Raw genomic sequence first — 16,507 nt, forward strand, 5'->3', positions numbered from 1 at the left:
AAAGTCAAATATATGAAACCATTCATTACATTAAATGTTTCATAATCTTAATTATGATACCAATTGGTTTAGTAAATTCTTAAAATGAAACAGGCATAGCTAATTTAGCTTTTGTATATCTATCTTAACCATTTCTGCTTTTGCTAAAAGAGAAAAACATGTTTACTTCATCGAATTCGATCGAATTTTTCTTTTCTTTTCCATTACTATGCAGATACAGGAAAAATGTAGCTATTTCAAGGTGAAAATGTTTTCTACATGGTCTTTTGATATATTTTGGTTCCAAGAACAACCAGGTTTGACACCCACATTGACGATTAATAACTTCATCTATACTGCGCGCTCAGGAATGTAATCTCTTTTATTGTTATTGAGTAATTATCATGTAGTTACTTTGAGTTACTCACTTAATTACTTTTAATGTCTGCGGTTTCCATATTGAGAAATTTAAAGGGAATCAGAAGTGACGTTTAGCCAGTCAGAAGTGTAAGTTTTCAATTAATGCTTATAAATAATATTTTATTTTCATTAAAGCAAGCTACTTAAAACATTAATTCCATTCTTTTAATAACTGAAAGAAGTGAGTTATTATAAACAAGCTGAAGCTGAATTAACTTACAAATGTTTCCAGGTGAAAACTTTATCAGATAAATGGTTGAGTAGAAAATGAAAAAAAAAAAAAAAAAAAAAGTAAAAAGTGCCTTTAGGACGTAACCGTGACGTTTAAAAGATAAGAATTTCTAAGATGCCAGTTGTGGTCAATCTGTGTGATAAATAACATCTCCGAGAGTCGTAGATTGCACAACGGAAACTAAAACTTGCTCTCCCTGACGTCACGATTACAGAGCAAGACAAGGCCTACATTTTTATTGCAGAGAAGTTTTCCCTTTTCAGATTTATCCTCTAATAGTGCTGCTACTAGCCGGTGTCAATTTCACCGGAGAAAGTTGTGTTTTTTTCGAACGCTATCCGCTTGACCGACGCTCGCAGATGTTGCCGGAAAAGTTTTGTGTCATCTTTCTCTGGATGTCTTTAGCCTTTGCATATGTGTCATCAGGTATTTGAAGTAAATTATTCTTTCGTGCTAAGATATAGGCATTTTTTTAAAAACATGAACGTTTACTAAATAATCTGAATTGCATATTTTCTTTTTAACTAAAAAAGTAATAGTTAGTGGAGGGCGGGGGAACTTGCGGTATGTCCTTCTTCGTCATCCAAATTTTAGCTGAACTGAAAGCTGATATAAATTTGTAACTTAGCTGTGCAAAAAAATTGATCCAAATATTGAAATTCATTTCTTTATTGAAATAACGAGAAATATAATTTTATTGCATATTAAATTAAAAAAGATTGAAATTGAAAACTTTGCATTGGTAGTTAAAATGTATTAGTTGATAATTGGTCAGCTGAGACAGATTCTTTGTACAGATTAGTACGTTCCGTGAATATTAGTTATTACAACGCCTAGTTGCGCTTCACATGGCGCAGTTTTATTAGTCCAAAGGGGCTTTGTTCCTGAAGGACTATTGTTTACTTACTTGTTTTATTTGTTTATTTATTTATTGTATGTACTAATATTACATTAGATTCCTAATACCTGAACACAGGTGTTAAAATTTACACAGTAATTTCAGCATAATATTTTTATGTGTTGTCATGTAATTGTATTATTTATACACCATCTAATTTTGAAACTGAATTATGTGTATTAGATACATTTGAAGGCTCTGGCAGTTGAGCGTATGATAATAATCGTTCCGGTTTGTACCTCCGTATTCCTCTACAGGGTGTGTCAAAAATATAAAAGCAGGCAGTACGAAAGGAAATAAGCAGATTTTGCAATTGAATGTGTGCCGAAATGAGGCGTTGAGGCGGTACAAGGCGCTGTTTGCGGAGTTTTCCAGTATGTATTTTATATCTGGGGCTAAGGCGGGAAACGGATAACTGAGGTCCATTGGAATCGTTCTCTGCACCTCTCTGAACCATTTAACCTGCACTGATTAGAAACGCTGACCGCCATACCAATAGAACCAGCTTCGAAACTCGGCGAAGGAATGGATATCTGCATGCTTATAGTATCAGCCCGGCAATGGGCACTCAAAATACACGGTGAGCCGATATTCCTCTCGAGGAGTTGGTAGTAGGAGGAGAGGAGTGGAACACCTTCAGACCACGCCCTCCGGGGTGTTCTGCCTTAAAATTGGAGTAGAACTGCACAGTTAATGCAGCGGAACTGTATTGTTTGTGCGATCAATGAACTTCTAGCGTACCGCTCACTTCTACCCGTACCTTCTTTCAGTAAGCATTCACAGTGTTCACAACCTTTGTTCCTCAGCCTTTATTAAGGAGAGGCTCTGAAATTTTGCATTAAGAGTATTGACGTTCTACTTTAATAAATCCGGCTTAAGCATTTAGCTAGATGCAACTAATAACATTTTTATTTAATAAATGTAATGAATAATTTTAAATAGAAGAGAAAAGCCTTTTTAAAAGTGTCTATTTAACTATAATTTTCAAATTTCACTCGGTATCATGTGACCTTCAAAATAAAATAATTCTTAGAATTGATAATTCAGTAGAATCGCAATTATAAAATGCCCAAGTAATAATGAAGTCAGTTTCATTTAATTCACTATTACTTAAACATTTTATAATTGCATTTGTAATAATTTTAATTAAATGCCATTTCATCACACTGCTTGAAATAAAGACATGTTATTATAAAAAAAAATAAAAAAAAACATTCCAGGTCCTTACGTACACACGTATATCTTTTCCTAAACAGATGAAAAATGTTAAATGTACTCGTTTATCTTTTCCTAAACAGATGAAAAATGTTAAATGTACTCACATTGTGATACTTTATTTAGTATATTTCGAGGAATTTCATTATGGTTTTGAAAAGCACTTTTAAATTTAATGCTATGAAATAAGAGAATTATATTTTGTATTTAGATTTATATGAGTTTTTGCCTTATAACTACATATTCCTCTGCTAGCGATTTTACTATTTTTCAGAAATGTGTTGTCTGGATTTACATTCTTATGATTCTCCGAGATATTTTTATGTCAATATCTTTGTTGGAATCAGTCAGAGGCATATTAGCACTAAATTTGATTTTTTTTGTGTGTTTTAATAATGTTTGAAATATATTGTTAGTACGGTCGACTGGCGTTAACAAAATCCTTTAATATCGACAGAAAAAAAACGCTGTATTTGATGGTCGTTGTATGAAGTGGAAGATAGATTTATGAAAGTTCTGTCGAGTCTCTTTATTACAGGTCATTATGTTAAAGGTTGTATGATGAGAATTGCTTCTAGTATCATTTGCAGTGACTGACATCTCATACATTAGAGAAATAAATTTAGAATAACGGAATTAAGTAAAAATAAAATAATTATTTCGAAATTTTTTTCACGCTTGGGTTTTCAAAAACAGGTTCAGTGTTCTTTAAAATTCTTGCTGTAATTTAAAAATTGCTGAGAACATTTCTGGATTCTGGCACCGCATGATACTGGTAGTTTTTAATAGGCTGGTTTTGTCGGGAATTTCGTAGCTTTCCTCATGTATAATGTAGTACGAAGCCATCTTTTTTAAATATAGTGTTATAGTAACTTTATAAGCTCATATATAGTTTATAACAATATATAAACCTTCAGCTTGTGTCATAGCTTATAGGCAATAAGATATAATCTAACGTTTGTGTCATAATTTATAACCAATAAGATACAATCTTAATCTTTTATGATAGTCTATAACCAATAAATTATAATCTCACGATTGTTTCATAGTTTATATCCAGTAAGATGCAATCTCAATTAATTAAATGCCATTTCATCACACTGCTTGAAATAAAGACATGTTATTATAAAAAAAGCTTGTATTACAGTTTATAACCAATAAGTCGTAATTGTAACCTTGTATCATAGTTTATAAAACCAATAAGATATAATTTCAAGCTTGTGTCATTCAAACCAACTCAGTAGGATGTGACAATTGCTGAAGTGTTAATCCTGCGCGTTCTTTAATGAAACTTACTAATAATATACACGATGTTCGAAACATTTCCGCAGTTAAATATGACTTGAATGATTGGTTGTATGCAACTATTTAAGAAATAATGCAAGCAAAGTAGACCATCGGACTGTGATAATAGGTCACAAGACAGTTTTTAGTAAAAACAAATATGGACCCCGTAGAGAAAACAACTGTTAGAAAAATACTAGATTTCTTGAGAAAACGTACAAAAGCATTTATATTCACAAATGAGAAAAAAATATATGAATATTTTAGGGGGCCGTATACAAAATTTGCAAATTATAGTTATGTGCACTAACTTTTCGAAAGCGAATTTCTAAAACATATGTTTTGCATATTTATAGTTTACAGAAATGCTTAAATTTTATTTCCTTTAATGAAATTACATTTTTATGGAACACCTTAATCGCTTATGGAATAAATATTTTTCAAGTCATAATTTTAATAATTCTTTAAGAATTCATTTTGCATATTATGACCAAGAATATTTTCTAAATCGTTTTTAGTAATATAACGAACAGCTCATTGATTGGAATTTTCTTGATAAAGAGCACATATGCAAATTAAAATTTCAAATTTGCTTTCTTAAAAGTGTCACATAAATAAAATCATAGTTGATGAAAGCCTACTTTTTTATTCATTTCTGAAACCAGAACTATAGGTCTATGACAGACTGTAGATTGTGCTTAATTTTTACATTTAGAAGTTTGATGATATGTAACATTTTGGTCCATATATATTTAGGCATATAATATTTTGGTTCTGCGGTTGGAATAATTTGAAGAAACGTTCAGATTTATGCATATTTTTTAATGTGCTTTTTAAGTATAATATGTAAATACGTTTTAGAAACATTAAATTCTTTTTTATGTTTTAAATTTTTTTAGAAATATGTATACTTTTTAATATATCCTTTAAATATTATATGTAAGTGCGTTTCATAACTATTAGTTTTTTTATAAATTTTTAAGCTTGATCTAATTTTTATGAAGAGAACATCAATGCGCAAAATTAATTAAAATTTCGTTAACTGACTTTCATTTTACTAACTCTAACATTTTTCGAATTTCTGCTAAAATTTTCGCCGTGAACCAGACATTATTTCTTTTTATATAATATACTGTATTTATTTTTAATGACCGTAATAATTATATACATATAACTTAAAAATTCGGCTAAAACACTGCTTATTGAAGATTTGAAATATATATGAAAAATGAATAAAATGAAATTTCCTGGTAAAATTCACAAACAACCAATACGTAATAATCAGGAATCACAAAGGAAGGAAAATCAGATAAAACATACGACTTCCTCTAACTTAACAATGTAGTATAGAAAGTAATTATTGTGAAATATCTCTAATTTGCCATCAAAATGAAAAAATAATATAATGCATTATTTTAAAACGTATACAGTTGCAAAAAAAGAAGTTGAAATTTTTCTGTTGATACCTATTTAGCAAGAAATCTGATAAAATTATTTATTGCCCTTACTGATAATGTGCAACATGTAGCTAAGGAACTCTGAGTGTTGTGTTAAATTCGATAGACATTTTGCAATTGTCTAAAATACTTTTTATAGAATAACTGCATATGCATTTATAAGCATGTTAAACAACAGTCCGTAAATGTATTGGTGTACAGAAATAAGTATAATTATCAATGCAAATATACTCTGGAGAAAAGAACGTATAGTGTAAATTAAAAGTTGGTTGCAAAAACGGATGAATGTACAAATATAAAAGTCATGAGATAATATCAATGGATCAAATTGAGTTTATTTATAGAATTCTAAGTAGACTTACATTCTGAAGGAAAACGATGTCTTCATGTCATACTTTCTTAGGTAAAATAAGTCATAATTATGCTACATATGGGGAAATTGCAAGAAAAGAACCTATGCAATCATTTCTTTTAGCGGTAAGAAAATAAAGCTAGGATGCTTAATCAATATTTGAATGCTATAGGAGTTGATTGAGACATAATTTTAAATCCAAGTGAATAATCACAATTACTTTTCACCCATGTTTATTGCTTAATAATTTTACAGAAGTATTACGCCTCAAAGGTTAAAGTTAGGAATTTACTCAAGATCATTTTAAGCGAATGTTCGGAGTTAGCCAAGGACGATACGTTATTGCTCAAACTTCAGGGAAAAGACAAAATTGCCTTGCCATGGCTGTGGAAGCTACGAAGAAACACAAATCTCTCCTTTTCTACACGTGATAACATTCAAACCATTAGAATAAATTTAAACGATCATTTTATTGAATTAAAAGCAAGTAGTTTTTAAATCATGCCAGAAGAAAGTCAGTTCCATTAAAACTGACTTCAATTAGCGGCTTAAAAATTTGCAAGGCGATTCACATATAACTAAATGGCTTCAAGATTATGCGGCAGTATGATATAAAATCTAAATTGGTCATTTGGAAGAAAGGCCAGGTTGTTAAAATGCAAAAACTTTATTAAAAAAAAATATTAGAAGATGAATTGCTTTTTAGCCTCATGCATCTAAGAATCAATTTAAAAAGGCGATAGCCATCAATAATCTCGACGATTATTCCACAAGTTTCACAGAATGATTACGATTAAGTAGTTCGAGTAGCAAGCAAAGTTCGGTGTTCCAGCTGCAATTTGCCCTATGTTTTTCTTACTTGCATATTATCCATGCGCTTTTAACTACTAGTCAGTTATTCAATGGTTTTGCATCTTGTTCACTAACAATGGGACCCGAATGATTTTAGATGACTGATGCGAGAGTGATTTGAACAAAGGCATTCTTCATAACATTTCCTACACTGTCTGGAACTGCGTATGTTTAAAGCTTACTATTACAACGGTGGAGGAAGATGTTTACTCCTTTGGAGTCCTGATCTGTGGATAGGCTGCTTTACCAGCTGAGCTATCTGGATTTTCAGCTCACATCTGACTCAGATATTTTCTATTTAGGAAGGAAACTTAGAACTGACACCACTTTAGGGTAGAATTATGTAAAATAAGATACTGTCTTGTAATGCCAACTTTTCCATACAATTAATTAAAGTGCCCCGTTGAATAACACAATGTCATAATAATTGTATGTAAATATATGTAGTATTTTAAGTGCGTAGACGCCACCGGTACTTTAAGCAGCTTTCGAACTCCTTCATAGCTGATGGTTAAGGCATACAGCAAAACTGGATTTCAATAAATCACCAATCTTTATTTTCGCACGTATAAAAAATCATCCTTTTGCAGACAAGATATTTTTTAATCATACTGAAAACACAATAATTTTCATGTACACGGGTTTTAAAAGTACGACATAAGCATTTTGGATAGGACAGCATAAGCGGCGCAGAGTTGTTTGCAACACAGAAGCTAGAAAAAGGAATACGTAGCGAAATTGACGTAGTATTTATACCCAGTTGATGCAGAAAGTACTCGAAGCTGTGGTTGGTTAATTTTAGTTTTAGTTACCTTTTTCAAGCAGTATTATGCAACATGGAAAGATCTCGAATTTGGGAGAACAGATGAATTCAGGGGGGAGAACATAAAATCTAGAATAGTTAATTTGAGGTCGCCAATTATTTCTTAAAGCAGCTATCGTATTTTGTTATATATATATTTTGTAAATATCCTGTGTGACTGAAAGTTTTACTTTGGGGGCAAAAGTATTGAATTGGGGGCAAAAGAATTGGGGGTATAAGAATTGGGGGCAAAAGTATAGTGGATATTATGTGTGCAAAGATTTTTTCCATTAGAAAAGAATGGACCTTCATGAAGGGTTTAAAAAAATCCATTATATTCCGCAATAGAAAATGCAGAAACTTCAGTATCTAATCTACAGCTAATTTACTTCTGAAAGTAATTTAATTACTAGGCCACTAATGGGAAGATTGCAGATAGGGAGAAGAAATTTCGATTGACCCGCGAATCATATTTTAAGTACAGTTTGTCCAAATTTGATTCATAGGTGTCTATGTTCTTTCCTAGAGCAGTTCTTATCTCGAAGTTCCTTAACAGTAATGTATAATACGCCAAAGTCATCCTGTCTTATCTAATTCACGTAGTACCCGTTAAGACGAACGACGTACTTAAACGAATTCACTGCGCCCAGAACTTGTTTGGAAGCCTCTATTAGGAATTCTTACCACTTATAATGTAACAACAAGTTCTTCGATTCATAAGCTGTTGCAGCATAATTCTTTTGCTCTTATACGTGTATTCATTATCATAATATATTTTTCTTTTTTTCTTTTGTCCCCTCCTCCCTCCGGTAAAGAACTGCCTTGCATTATAAAACTCTCCTCTATCCTTTTCTTTTTGCAGTTTTTCTGAAATAATGACAAATTTTAGTCATACGTATAAGTTTATATGGTTTCTATAGATAATCTACTAAAGCCAGTACAATAAACCAGGAGAGAGGCAGCTGTTCTGCTGTGAGCTAACAGCTTTCATTACTTATCCCGTGGAACAGTAGATTACATAATACACATACGCAGATTATTACATTATATCAAACACAAAATTATATTTTACATATGGTAAATACATATTCATAATCTTACTACTTATTTCCCAAATTACACATTACTACTTATACAACATAATTTCTAAACATTTTTTAAACATATGGAGAAACATATTTTTTAAACAAAACAACGGGAAGATACATAAGACATTCAGCTTTCTGTGCGCTATTAAATTCTTGCTAAAGACAAAAAATTTTCAAAACTGTTCGAAATATATATGTTTAACTAATAAATAAATTTGAATTTTATACCATATTTCTTCGATTGTAAGGCATTGTCGATTCTACGATTACAATTCTAAGATTCTGAGGTCCTTAGTTTCAGTACTTCTAGCAGTAAAGAAGTGACTTTGGTTCTAATAAATAAAATAAAACTTTTGAATACATCTGTCAGATATTTTATTAGTGAATTTCAGTTTATTAACAATATTATATCTATCAAGTCCTTTATACATAGGGCAAACAATAGAATTCTGGAATTAAAAAATTTTGAAAAAGTTGAGACGTGGTAAAAATTAAACTTACTTTAATATGGAAGAATAGACACTCTTTTCTAGTACGCTTCCAAGGAAAGCTCTCTGAGAATGATCTTAAAAGTGCTTTTCTCTTTTTAGCGAATCAAAAGTTCGCTCGCTTACTAAATTGAATCATTAGTCGAATAGCACAGTGAATGTGCAGCACATTTCTATCAGTGGCGTGCTGCCCACGTCCCCCGTCACTTATCACTTACGACAAGAGCTCTTCGTGAACTGTAAAAGAGCTATCACTCGTTTTTGAAATCAAAGTTCATTCGCTCAATGCAATGAATTTGTTCTTTGAATCGGTTCCGAAGGATATCGTCCGACCTGTTATAAACGTGAAGCCCATTTAAACATGATATTAATATTTCGTCTGAGAAATAGCTATTATATATTGCCTATTTAATTAAAATAAGCGCCTTGAAAATAGACTTTATCAATTAATTTCATCTTTTAGGTTTTCTGGAAACATTTTAGTTAACTTTCTGCATGAATATAACTGAATAAATTGATGAGCGAACAATCAATGATTTGCAGTAGTTTAAACGTAGTTTGAAAATCGCAATACCAATAAAAAATTGGGAGAGAATTGTAAGGATAAGAATGATCGTAATTAATATTTTATTTATGATCAATTTATTCATAAGTATACTATTTGGGTTTCAACTAAGTTGTTCAATCAATACTTCTATTTGATACGCAATGACAATTTATTAAGAATGATAGAGGATTTTCATCTGAAAAACTAACTATTTTTTACAGGAAAAAACGTAACGTAACCATTATTTTTTATATCACAAACATGTGCAAATGAAAGATTGCATAAATTCGTTAATAAATGCAATTGAATGCAACGAAAATAAAACATGCTTAAATGTAATAATTAAAAACCAAAATTTAAACAGTCAGATTTATAATGAGATAATGACCTTACAAACAAATGTATATGAAAGGAATTTTTTAAAGGCAAAAATTATGCAGTGTTATAATTTAAAGATACCAAAAGAAAAATAATAAAAGTGAACTTTCCAATTAATAAAAAATAATTCGTTTTTTAGAATAAATTCTTAATTCACGATTATTTGAAACAAAATACTTTTCTGTTAAATCTTTCATATAATTATTTAAGCAAATAACTGAAAATGTATTTCCATGATGATATTAAAGAAATTTGTATTTGAAAGACTCAACAAACATTGTTACTAAAGAATCCAAAATTATTAATATAAATTTTAAAAGTAAAAAAAAAATTAAATGCTTATTTTCACATTTTTGAAAAGATGTGTCATATTTTCTTGCCATGAATATTTCGGATTACAATATTTGGCATTAATACTAATGTGTCTTAATACCACCTCTTTTGAACGTATCAAAATAATACACTTACTTTTAGTTTCTGTTGTTTAGGATAGTGGAGTATTGCCTCAATCACTTCTTGCTATGAACACATTATTTAGAATCAATAAATTATTTTTGCATACTATACGTAGGAACTTTTAATAATATACATAGTAATTTTGAATAATATGTATAGTAATTTGCAATACATATTAAAAACTTGTTCTATTAAAATTTTGAGCAATCGTTTAATAAAACGTTTGCAAATGTATTCGGCATGTGTGTGACAATATTTAAAAAAATCACATTTGCAAAATAGGCAGATTTCCTTACAAAGTATTCTACACTATAAATTTTATAAAGTAAATTTTAACTTTTTTTTAAAGAGATTTAATATTTTTCGAAAAAAATCAATAAGTTATCTAAATTGAGTCACTATTCTACGCACATTACATATAGAAGTTGTTCCAAACAATGAACACAGCTACCTTCTATGTATTAAATTAAAATTTGCTGTACATTTAAATCCGCATTCAATTAAAGAAAGATCATTATGACGCTAAATTTGTTACACATGGTAATTCATCAAACAATCATTTAATTGCGATTTTTCCTAACATGTTTGATTGTATTATTAGTATAATTTCCATTGGAAGCTTTCGTTCACTGTTTGAAATATCCATTTCAGTTGCATGAATTGCACTCTTTAGAATCTGGCGATACAAACCAAACTGAGATTCCAAGCGACTGTTTAAAATTTATCAGTTAACATCCATTCACATACATAAACACTTGTTCTCCTGTAGGTATTCTCCAGTAGGTGTCTGCGCTGCTTTTACTTGAAAAAACTTTGCTTGAAGACCTTTTGACATTACATTTGCGTTTTTGTGCCATCTTTTGGAAGCTAATGTAGACTACATAGTTACACTCTGGCTGCCAAGACATTTACTTTAGTAGTGACACCTATTGATGGAAAACGAAAGAGCTAATAACTACTACTATTTTCACTTGATGTTTATGTGAGTATCATTTGCTTCATTTTATTGTTGCAAACAGCGTAAATTTCTTTTGTTTTTCTTCCTTTAATTTTGAACTTTATGTGTGGCAACAAGATAATTGATTCATGGAATTGTATTTGTGACAGCCATATAGAATGGCTCGCTTATTTTGTATCAATTATTTCGCATCGCTGACATCTTATTTATAATTAGTGTAATGAAATAAAAATGAAGGAATACAGTCCATTTGTTGATTGATTATTGTTTGTGAAACATATTAAGTTAAAGATCATTTATTGTTGGGCCGTCGAGCCGGAGGAATCATCATTTTAATATCAGCGGTTATTTGTTGCAGCTACAAATAAAAAGAAATGAAAAATATATGTTCTAGAGATGCTTTTTTTTTTTTATTTAAAAAAAAAAAAAAAAAAAAAAACATTGCAAGCGGGAACATTTTTGGTGACCCCGGAGTTATTAATAAAGATGACAGGACCTGAAGAATCGGCGACAAAAGAAGAAATAGCACGGGTAAGAGCGAAAATACCTCAAATACCTCTACTAAAGTCAATTACTTGGTTTTGAAATTGAAAGCAAAATTTGTTGAACGTTTGTGGGACATTATAAGTGACAATAGCAAAACAAAATATACTGCTGCTAAAGAACGTCTTCTGAACACTTTTAAAAAGAGCGAAAATTAACGTCTATAGAGACTGCTTACAGTCATATATTTGGGAGATAGTAAACCTAGTCAACGTTTAGAAAAAACGCGAAATCTTGCTACTGATGGTATTTCAAATAAAGTTCTTAAAACACTATTTCTGAAGAAAATACTGGATTCTGTGCGCAACATTTTAATCCTTAGTGTTGAAGATATTGGAAAACTGGCACTAATGGCCGAAAATGCAACCGAAACAAGAATTATATTGTGCCATCAGTATTGTTTCTCCAGGAGCAGATGCCATTACTGAGTTACGACAAGAAGTTGCAGCTTTGGATAATAAACTCTAAAAAAACTGAGTACCACAAGGAATTCTCATCCTCAGGAAATAGCGGTCAATCTTCTAATGATCGAAGTAAGTCTCGCAACCGTTATAATTCTAATGGCAAACATTGTTATTTTCATTTTCGTTTTCGGGAAAAGTGTTTTCCTGATAGATGCAAAGCCCCTGCACATGTAAAACAACCCGTCGGAAAACCAAAATTAGCAGTAGAATTAGCGGAATTAGCTCTGCTGCTGTAAATAAAGAAAATTGATTGTATATTCCGCTTAATTATCACGGACAAAAAAACGGGTTTACGTTTTTTGGTTGACAGTAGAGAAGACGGAAGCCGTATTCCTCGTACTTCTAAACACAAACTTATTTATTAGTGACTATAAATTATATGCTACAAATAATACCGAAATCGATGCTTTTAGTACGGAAGTTTTAATTCTTGATCTTGGTTTACGCCGAGAATATCAATTCCCATTTATTTTCACAAAAATTAGCAAACTTATATTAGGTGCACATTTTTTAAATAAGTTCAATTTATTGATTGATATAAAGCCTAAAAGGTTAATTGATGGCGTGACGAATCTTACATTTTATGGTGACATTGCACCCATTTCTATTAATGAAAGTGTAAATAACAACGAGCAGCTTATGTAAATATTCTGATTTATTTGCAATGTATCTCAATATAACAAAACCAAATTTTTTTATTAACTGTTAAACATAATGTGAAACATCATATTGTAACTAAAGGACAACCAGTAAATTGTAAAGCAAGACAATTAGGCCCTAAACGGTTGGAAATAGCTAAAAGAGAATTCAAATATATGCTAGACAGTAGCATCATTTGTCCTTCTAGCTCCGAATGAGCAAGTCCTCTAAACATAATGACAAAGAAAGATGGTTATTTCCGCCCGTGTGGCGATTATAGAAGACTGAAGGATTTAACTATACCTGATCATTATCCTATTCCTCGAATTCAAGGTTTTCAACATATTTCAACTCATAAAACTATATTTTCTAAAATATTTTTCGTATTTTCACATTCCAGTAGCAGACGAAGATAAAGGAAAACTACCATAATCACACATTTTGGCCTTTACCAAATCAATGTAATGAGTTTTGGTCTCAAAAATGCCCCCGCAACCTTTCAAAGGTTCATCAATGAAGTTTTTTATAGCCTAGATTTTGTGCTTCCATATTTGGATGATGTGTTAATTACCACTTCTCGCGAGGAAGAGCATCGATTACATCTTAAGACAGTCATTTATATAAATATGGTCTCCAAATTAATATTAGTAAGTTAGTTTTGGAAGTATCTGTAACAGACGCTTTGAGCTATCAAATATATGCTGAAGGCTCAAAATCCTCCATCTCAAAAAAGTTAAAGCTATTGTTACGAATTTGGTATTTAAAAAAGCTAATGTTAGTTCAATTATAAATCAAATGGTTTTATTTTACGCGCAGTGCAGCACGTGACGAATATTAAAAGAAAGCTAAGCCGGAAAATTGAAAATACAAGAGCGCGTGCATGTTACATTTAATAAGTATCTCTTTTTGATTTCGAGAAAGTACTAGAAAGTTCTCGCGCACGATTTAAAAATCTTATAAAAAGGAGGAAAATCTCTCAATTCAGTTAGTCAGTTATTTTAGTTAGCTAGTTGTTGTTTTAAGAGTTTGTTTAGAAAACTGCTCTTGTTGATTGTATCGAATTCGCGGATTAACTTTCTTTAGCTGTTTTGAATTACCTTGAATTAACTTCTGTTGAACTTTTGAGTAGTTAAGGTAACTACTGTGAGATATTGTAATACTGAAAGAATATCTGAGGAAATTTTTGTTGTGATAATAATAAATTTTTGTTCATTTTTCATCGGACTTGTGCATTCATTTCGTAACGAACCCGTACGCACGCAACAATTTTTGGTGTCAGAAGTGGGATTTGAATGCCAATTACAAGAGCGATGGAAGAACAGATGAGGCAGTTGATGATCGCATTTGCTGCATTCCAAGCAGAGATGAAATTGGGTCAAGAATCCGTTAAGGAAGAGATGAAATCCGTTAAAGGCGAGATGAAATTGGACCAAGAATCCGTTAAGGAAGAGACGAAATCCGTTAAAGGCGAAATGAAAGCAATTCAAGAAAAGATTGAAGCAGGTCAAGAGGAAATGAAAAGAGATATTACTTGCATAATAGAAAACAAATTTTAGGCTATTGAAGGCAGAATTGACACTGTTGAAACTAAAGTTGGACAAATAGAAGAAATAGTTTCTTTTGTCAAAGATCAAATAGAAGATAGAGTTTCTGTTGTAGAACAAGGAATCGAAGGAAGGGTTTTTGACGTCCAACACCACATCGAACAACAAATTGATGGCAGGGTTTCAGCAATTGCGAAAGAAGTCGATACTTTAAAGAAATTCGCAGCGACGGCAGGAAGCAATTCGTATGTTTTAAATTTTTACCAATGCCTGTTCGTCCCTCTCTGAAACTATCTACATATGATGGGAAGACCTCCTAGCAAGTGTATAGGACACAATTTTCTATCGTTGCGGATGCGAATGGATGGGATTCCCAAACTAAGACCTGTCATCTCGCCGCTTCTCTGAGAGCAGACGCAGCGGATATCCTGCAGACGCTTCCAGAAAACCGAAAACTTGACTTCGAAGCTCTATCCGGCGCATTAGAGCTGCGCTTTGACGAGAAATGTTTAAAAGACTACAGCAGGCTTCAATTAAAATCCCGTCAACAGAAGCCCACCGAATCACTCCAGGAACTCGCCACGGATGTTGAAAGACTGTCACATCACGCCTTTTCGGAGTACCTGACAGAAACAAGAGAAATCCTCTCGCTGCAATATTGCATCGATGGCATCCGGGATCCTGAAATACAGAAAGCACTGCGAATGGCGGATGTGAAGGACATAAAAAGCGCTCTGTTGTAAGCCACTAAATTCGAGGCAGCTCAGCAAGCAACTCGTAGAGATCGTTACCCAGTCAGAGCTGTGCGAGTCAACGAACCAGTGGATGAATTGATGGCTCGTTTAGATGATTTATCCAGACAAGTCGACGCTTTGATACGGAGTAGCAGTGAGAACAAAGTGGCTCTAAGGTGTTGGAGATGTGGTTCTGAAGGTCACCTGCGACGGAATTGCAGAACACCCCGGGGTACGGAAAATAAAACAGATGATTTTACGAGACACGTCAGTGGCTTCAGACGGAACAGAAGTGAAAAGAAACCAGTTCTAAAGTGCTGGAACTGCGGCGTTGAAGGCCACGCTCGAAGGAACTGCAGAAAACCCCAAAACACGGGAATTGAGACCATTTCTCAGCAACGACGCAGGAAACAAATTAATGACCATATCAAGGAACGGAGGTTGCCAGATAATGAAAAACCTTGTTTAAAAGCACTCAAGATTTCTACGGTGAGTGGCAACAGTAACGGACTGTCCATCAATGGGCATATCGATGGAGTTCCTTGCAATATGATCATTGACCCAGGAGCTAATGTTACCATCATTAGAAAAGATTTAGCTGAACAGTTTAAAGATAAACTTATTTGGACGCCCTCCTGTGTTACCCTTCAGACTGCGTCTGTTGATAAGATCGACATAGTTGGGAAGTTACACCTGAACATCACATTTGGAAGTTCTTCCTACCATCACGCGGCATATGTGGCGGATATTACAGATCCATGTATACTCGGATTGGACTTTTTAAGGAAATATAATTTTTCCTTAAACTTCAAAAACAACAAACTGCTTTCAGCATCTGGGGACATGACTATCTATCCTCAGAAGGGATCCTCACCTAGAAATGCCGACGCGTTGTCCGAAAGACCCAGCTCATGAAATCGTGCTAGGGCCGAAAAGAAGCGCAAGACTACCAGCTATTCTCCATCTCCAGATGCTCTTCGGTCGAGTCCTCTTGGCGACGGAGAAACCAAAGACCAGATACGACACGAGAGCTACTGGACATAGACCCAACAAAGGAGACAAGGTGTGGTTGTGGAACCCGATTCTACGAAAAGGAGACAGGCCTAAATTACAGTCACCTTGGGATGGTCCGCAAACAGTCCTGAACAGGCTGAATGACGTCGGGGTTCGGATCCAT

The 16,507-nt window shown here is 32.6% G+C and overlaps 1 protein-coding gene across 1 annotated transcript in view; it reads left to right on the forward strand.

The window, feature by feature from the left end:
• The first annotated feature begins 838 nt into the window (after positions 1-838).
• LOC118205685 (phospholipase A2 SSD387-like) overlaps positions 839-16,507 on the forward strand; it is a 38,599-nt gene continuing 22,930 nt past the window's right edge. The window contains exon 1 of the mRNA XM_035377983.2: positions 839-1,057. Coding sequence (XP_035233874.1) covers positions 991-1,057 — 67 coding nt within the window. The 5' untranslated portion in view covers positions 839-990. The remainder of the gene's footprint in view (positions 1,058-16,507) is intronic.

The sequence above is a fragment of the Stegodyphus dumicola genome, chromosome 2 (genome assembly GCF_044657685.1).
Source record: "Stegodyphus dumicola isolate Sdum_Otavi_A_Nest chromosome 2, ASM4465768v1".
Taxonomy (NCBI): Eukaryota; Metazoa; Arthropoda; class Arachnida; order Araneae; family Eresidae; genus Stegodyphus; species Stegodyphus dumicola.